At 37.9% G+C, this 7,704-nt stretch overlaps 1 protein-coding gene across 1 annotated transcript; it reads right to left on the reverse strand.

Moving 5' to 3' along the window:
- Positions 1-2,895: 2,895 nt before the first annotated feature.
- On the reverse strand, positions 2,896-5,478 carry LOC131059978 (pentatricopeptide repeat-containing protein At4g02750). The gene has a single exon (XM_059210754.1). It carries the CDS (start codon positions 5,225-5,227, stop codon positions 3,374-3,376), a length of 1,854 nt encoding a protein of 617 aa, XP_059066737.1. The 5' UTR covers positions 5,228-5,478; the 3' UTR covers positions 2,896-3,373.
- Positions 5,479-7,704: the final 2,226 nt, after the last annotated feature.

A 7,704-nucleotide genomic window follows, 5' to 3' on the forward strand; every position in this document is an offset into this window, starting at 1 on the left:
GATTCTATTGGTCTTGATCAGATTGAAGAAATTCCTACTCAAGACTTTAGCTACCATAATGAACAAATAAGGTGAGAGAGGGTCTCCCTGTCTTAGCCTCTTCCCAACCTTAAAGAAGCCCCGGGGGGTGCCATTGACTATCACCAAATAGTCAACACTTTCCACCGCCGCCCTGATAATATTGATAAATCTTTCCTGGAATCCCATCTTAGAAAGGACCACATACAGGAATTTCCAATTAACTTTATCATAAGTCTTAGAGATGTCAAGTTTGAGAGCCATACGTGGGTTGCGACTTTTCTCCATGGAGTGAATGACCTCATGAGTAGTAATGACAACATCAAGAATCTACCTGCCCATAACAAAGCCTCTTTGAGAGGGACTGATGCATTTATCAAGGAGGGGTTTGATTCTGTTGACAACAACTTTAGAGAAAATTTTATAAACTGAGTTACATAGGCTGATGGGCCGATAGTCAGTCATGAGTTTTGGATAAGGAACTTTGGGCACCAAAACAATGAAAGTGTTATTAAATTTCTTTAGAAGTTTACCAGTGCGAATGAAGTCCTTGGTAGCAGACGAAGAGGAGAGCGGCTACCAATAGATAGAGTAGTGATATCTCCAGAAGATCTTGTAGCAGACGAAGAGGAGGTCGGGTCCAGACCAAGCCTAGTGGTAGGTGAGGCCCCAACGCAAGTGCTCCAGATATTACTCCCACAACTACCCACTGAGTTGGGTATCAGATGCACGATTGCTGGTGGAGTGGAAATATTGAGCCCATTCTTCTCCTTGATAGTCGCCTCCACTTTGAGACCTTCTTGTTCAATCTTCGCTTGGGGGATCTCTCCTTCTTCTAGCTCCGGGCCCAAGCATCTCCTCGAGGGGTAGAAGCCTTCTTGGAGTCACGGGTAACTATCATGTTAAGAATACCAGCCAAGAAAGGGTATCCCTCCTCAGAGGTATCTTGAGGACCCGCCTTTTCTATCAGGTCCTCGGTCTGACCCACAGTGTTGTCAGAAGCCGAGGGTTTAGTGGGGTTATCATTCTCAGCTGTCTCCCCAATAACAATATCCGGGGACGACAACTTCTCCTTCAACTTTTCCTCCGGAGGTTGAGGGGTCGGGCAGTCCGCAATAACATGACCATGTTTACCACATCTTTGACAATACAGGGAGGTGTTCTCATAGACAATAGCCTGTGTCCATTTACCCCATTTGGATTTAAGGGCAATGAAATTGGGGAGAGGGTTGTTAACAACCACATTCACACAAAGGCGAGCATAAACAAGTCTGGACTTTTGCATTGTCACATTGTCGACAACAACAAATCGACCAAACGAGTTACCAATCCACCTGAAAATGGTATCGTCCCAAAATTCCAGGGGGAGGCCCGGGAGTCTAATCCAAACCGGAACCAATCTAAGGAGGTCCGCACTTGGATCAAATCTCGACTTCCACTTGGAGAGAGTAAGGCAATGTTTACCATACGACCATGAACCAGACATAATATAGATGAAGTCTTCTTCTGTAGTAAATCTAAAAAGGAAGAGTCCGCCAGGCATAGCAGAGACCGAGACACTACCTTTGATTTTCCATCTAGAACCGGCCCATCTTCTGACCATATTTATAGTGGGTATGAAGGCTAAGAATCTTCCTACCAGGCAAAGGTGAAGGGAGGAAGCAATATTATCCATGATATTGTCTAGGAGGCAAATCTCAGGGCCCTCCTCACCATTAGTGACTTTTGGCAGCAACGTTTGAATTTCTGACTTGGAGTTACCAACAAGGGCACCTTTCCAAGAGTTCTCTTGAGCTTCCCCAGACAAAGGACCCACCTCCTGAGTCTTGGGATCCTTTTTGGGGAAGTCCAAGTTGGGGGCCACCAAAGGAAGCTTCGCAAGGTAGGGGGCCTCATGCAGGACCTCATTGCAAGCAACAACCGAGGGAGCCCACCCATCTCCTTGGGCGCGCAACACAAGAGCCAGATTCGGACAAATCTGCAGGTCAACCGGGGGGGGTCAGGATCCAGGGAGGATTGGCCCTCCCTAGCAGAAACGACAGGCATAGCAGGAAATTCAAGAAATTGCAGAGCGGGAAATTGCAGAGGGGGATTTACACACTTGTTGTTGGTCTTTCAAATCTAAAAGAGAGAAAAAATGAAAAACCCAAAATAATTCTCAAAATCTAAATCACATTACAAAAGGTGCCATGATACACACATACTATTCTTCACTACACCCTTGTCAAAATCTCAAAATCCACATTTAATATCAAATAATAGATAGGAGTCCAGTGAGGTGTAGAATGCCAACATATTAGATTAGGAGGCTTTGTGTACTTTTCGCAACATGGCTTTCCACATGAATACCTAGTTACCATAATTGGGCATTGTCTCCTTTCATCATTTAACAAGAAAGGTGGGAAAAAAATGAGGTAGTCACCTTTATTTTTCATGTTCTTTAATAATCACTTTGGTATATGCTTTATATTTCACTAGTTTACATAATTGATGAAAGTGAAATCTAACTGTGATCTCAACTGCCAATGTGATACTTCACCTATTTTCCCCCTAAATTTTCCTTACCCCTTAATACAAACCACTACTTGATCGAATCCCATATGTTTAATATTTCCCTTTCCACTTCTTCATGTTTGAAACCCTCCAGCCTACTATTACTTACCTACACACTCATTTGCCCTAATCCATTATATGATTTCATACATTTTATCTATCTTCTCCTTTCAATTTACCTATAGTGTTTCATATTACATTATTACACATCTATTAAAATTTACCTATTCATTTGAAATTGTATAACAACCATTTTCCATTTTATATATTTAACAAACTCAAAGCCACACATGCTCACATTTTCTACTAAATAAAGACCATATATGTCACACTTAAATACATGTACACATGAATGGATTATAGCTTACAAGCTAATATTATATATACACATCAGAATTTGTACAACATATCATAATACAATCACAAGGCTTCTCCTTGGCCCTCTAGTCTATCCACATCATGCCCCCTACAATGGGCTAAATTGTGTGAAAGGAACATCTCGAGCTTATGACAATACATGCAGTAGTTTGTTCAAGATCTTAGACCTTTTGAAGATGAATTTGGTTGCAGAGTAGCAATCACCACAGTCTAGAAGGTTTTTCATAACTTGAATAGTTGTTCCTGAGGATTGTTTTAACAGTCCGAATGCAATTTCCAGCTTCTCACTAAGGTGGATAGGAATTTGCTCTTCTTCATCATTAATATCACTTAACACCCACTTTGTATCAGGATCATATTCCGCCACCTTCATTTCCCAACATATACTCCCTAATTTTGCATAAATTTCATTAGTTTCTGGGTGTTATCTATCTCTTGTGAGAAAACCATGCACCTGTTTATGAACTTCAATCCAGCTACAGCTAGGAGTCTTTTTTATGCCTCTATCTTTCATCATGTTCCTTATATTTTCAGTGTCATCCCACCTCCCAGCTGTAGCGTAAATGTTTGAGAGAAGCACATATGGTGAAGGGTTTTTATTGTCCAACTCAATAATGTGCTCTGCCACGGATTCAGCTAAGTCTATAGTGTTGTATATTTTACAAGCACCAAGCAAACTAGTCCATATAGTAACATCAGCTTTTACTGGCATTTTGTTGATGAAGTCTTGGGCTTCATGGAGACACCCAGCACGCCCAAGAAGATCAACCATGCACCTATAATGCTCCATTGTAGGTCTTATGTGATGATTATTTTTCATGGAACTGAAGTATTCGTAGCCTTCATCCACTAAACCTGCATGACTGCAAGCAGACAGCACTCCAACAAAGGTTATATGATTTGGGCTCGTCCCAGAATGTTTCATTTGTTCAAAGAGCTGGAGAGCCTCCTTTCCATAGCCATGCATGGCATATCCTGCAATCATGACTGTCCAGGAGACCACACTTCGGCCACTTGTATTATCAAATAAATCTCGCGCCTTCTGAATGTTCCCACATTTTGCATACATGTCTATCAGAGCATTTGTGATCACAATATCAAACTGGAATCTACACTCTATTATTCTTTTATGCACTTCCACACCTTGTTCCAGAGCTGCCAAGTTGGCACAAGCAGAGAGAACAGTGGGGAAAATTTTTGAGTCTGGCTTCACGCCTTCTGAGAGCATTTGTTGGAAAAATTTCAGAGCCTTATTGGCATGCCCATTCTGTGTGAATCCTGCAATCATTGCATTCCATGAGATCGAATTTCGTCCAGGCATTTCCTTAAAGAGTTTCAGGGCTTTGTCAACGAGACCATTTTGAGCAAACCCTGTGATCATTGCTGTCCAGGAATAGACATCCTTTTGAGGCATTTCCTGAAAGAGATTAAAAGCCTCATTAACATATCCGTTCTGTGCGAATCCAGCAATCATTGTATTCCACGAAAATGCGTCTCTTGTAGGCATTTCCTCAAACAATTTATGTGCCTCAATAACAAATCCTTTATCTGCAATACCAGCAATCATCACATTCCATGACACACTGTCTCGCTGAGGCATTTGCTTAAAGAGTTTCAGGGCTTCATCAAGAAACCCATTATGCAAAAATCCTGCAATCATGGAATTCCATGCAACGACATCTCTTTGAGGCATTTCTTGAAAGAAACCCCAGGCTTCATCAACAAATCCTTGCTGTGCATATCCAACAATCATGCTAGTCCAAGAGATTACATCTGGATCAGACATTTTGTCAAACACGTTACGCGCCATCTTTAAGCTGCCACATTTTGCATACATGTTTAGGAGAGCGTTTGTCACAACAAAATTACACTCATATCCACTTCTTATTATATGTTCATGAATCTCCATACCCCGTTTCAGACATTGCATGCCGGCAATCGCAGGCAGGATGCTAGCTACGGCAAACTGATTTATCTCGACACCTGTTTCTTGCATTTGGTGAAGCAGAGAAAATGCTTCCTCATAATTTCCATGCCTTGAATAAGCCGCAATCATGACAGTCCATGAGCAAACATTTCGTTCAGGCATTCTGTCAAACACTTTGCGAGCATCCATCACATTCTCACACTTGACATACGTGTTGGACAGTGTGTTGTATAGAAGGGTATCTGGAATTAATCCCGTCTTATTGATGTGGGCATGGATTAATTTGGCTCGTTGCAAGGCGTTACTGTGAATGCAGGCCCGCAAAAGGGAAATATATGTACAGGAGTCCATTGCTATTAACACAGAAATCTTCCATGCAGTACTGCACAAAAAGAGAAAGGAATAATGCTTTTAATACTGCTACTCAATGACAGGCCAGTGCAAACAGTACAATTAACAATGGGGATTCCAGAGATCAAGATCTAAAAAGTGGTCTTTCCAAATTTTGCTGTAAATGAGAAAGGTATTCAAAACTTATGATAAGTATGGTCACATGGTATGGTCTATAGCAGCTTGCGAGGCTATAGGGGTTTTAATGAATTATTTTCATAATGTTGAAGTTTTAGATTTTTTAAGTTTTTATCGGTTTATAATGTTGAAATTAATTCTCCTAATAATTATTTTAATCATTTTTTACATTTCTTTCAATTTCAGTTGAATATTTTCTCTAATTTCTAATTTGAGACGCATCTTTGATACTTTGGGTCCCTTCCTTGTAGAGACGTGTGATAGTTCTATGTTTCAATCTTAAGAAAATAACATGACCAATATATAGAATTACTAGCCAAACCCAATCATCTAAGAGAGATTTAGATCTACTAATCAAATCTTTGTGTATAAGAACACATGCCTCTTTATTTTAGCAATATCTTGATTAAAAAAGTTCAGTATAGATGTTATACTTATCACAAGATTGGGCATATGACATTTTTTTTGTAAAGGGGAGTGTAGAAAAGGAAATGGAGTTGTAACATGGGGCAAATGGCAAGTAAAATCTTGCTTAGAACTCAACCAGAAATTCTTAAAGTCTAGCAATCACAATTAGTTATTGTTAGATCCCAATCTCTACTTTGACACCTTTTTAACAGAAAATGACATTAAGTAAGATTTGTGGAGGTTTGGTGATGCTATAACATCTTATGAGGATAGAAGTAGGGTGCCTTGAATTCTTTTACTTAGCAAGGATTCCAACTCTTAATAGATTTTAAAGGTGGATTGAACTATGATATTAAAGTGAAAGGTTGTATATCAAAGTATATTTAATTTGCAACAATAGCTAGGAAGTTTGGGTTTGTATGGGCTTGTGTTGTAATTATGGTACAAGGCACCTCAAGGGGGTTAGGTGTTCTTTAGAATCTAAATAATTATCAAATATAGTTGGAAGTCACTGAACTATCAATAAAAATGTAACAACACTCATCGTAAGAAAATTTCAAGATAGATAAAGACATAATAATTATAGAGATACAAGAAAAATAATTTAGAATCTTGAAATTTGATAACAATATAGAACAAAACAAGTATATATTACAAGACGAGGTTCACAATATAAAAGGAAACACATTTTAGAGGTGAAAAAATGGTCAATATGGTATAATGAGAGATTAAAAGAATGAAGAAATAAATTTAAATAGATTGGAAAATGGTATAATGGAAAATCAATTGAGGAAGTGAATTATTATGATATTATTGCTAGAATTAGGCACTTATAAGGAAGAATTATAAGGAAGAGTCTCAAGTTGAGGATGTACTTGTTCACTTGGATTAAGTTTTTGATAAGCTTTGTTTTATATTATTGTCATAGGGATGCAAAGGAATATAATGAAGAATTTAATGAAGAAAATAATTATTCTTTCCAATGAAGGCATTGTCATATTAGATGATAGAAAAGTTAAGGTTAATTGGTATGAGTGTCACGATTTAGTGGCAATTTGTAGCTTGGAATATAATAATGAAGTTTTAATGACAAAGACTAATTTTCATCCTTTTTGCACTTCTCAAAAGAAACTTGGCTTTCATGAAGCATTGTATTAAGGAAGGTGATATGCAATCCTTGGTATTCCAAAGCTATAATCAATGCCTCCAAATTACTACTTTAAGTCAATTTTCTAATGTGTTTTAACAATTGATATGTTATTCTACATTACTTGTCATTCTAATCTTGTGAGTTAATTTTAGGAAATGGACATTTATGAGGCACTTGATTACAACACACTATGTGAAGAGAATCTAGACATCTATCTTATAGAAAGTGATGCATATGTGGTGTTGATTTGACAATTGTGAAGAAGTTGTCAACGGATATAAATAATGAGTTTAGGGCACAATATTTTTATAATTAACTATTATTTCATTTTATTTTGTAATTAAATTTTATTTTAAAATGACTAAATTCTTTTGCAACCATTATAGGTTACACTTGGGTCAATGTTAGAGCTCATATATTGTGCTTCTTATGTTGGAATCCATATTGTGCTCAGTTGTGATAAATAAAAAAGAGTGGCATGTGAACATGATAAGAAATGTCCGCCCAATGCTAATGATATATTAAAGTTCTCTTAAATGTGGGAGGAGCTTAAAAATTGGTATTTCTTGTGAGATTGGGAATGTAGTGATTGCCAAAGGCCTAAAGTATCAAGTTCCTCTTCCACCATGAGTTTTTTTTACAAGTGATTTTCTTTTTAATGTTTATATGTTGGTGATACCTAAAAAAATTTCTCTTTACTTTGATTTAAACACAAATCCATGAAACCAATCCATAATAAAGA

This window comes from Cryptomeria japonica, chromosome 8 (genome assembly GCF_030272615.1).
Source record: "Cryptomeria japonica chromosome 8, Sugi_1.0, whole genome shotgun sequence".
NCBI lineage: Eukaryota > Viridiplantae > Streptophyta > Pinopsida > Cupressales > Cupressaceae > Cryptomeria > Cryptomeria japonica.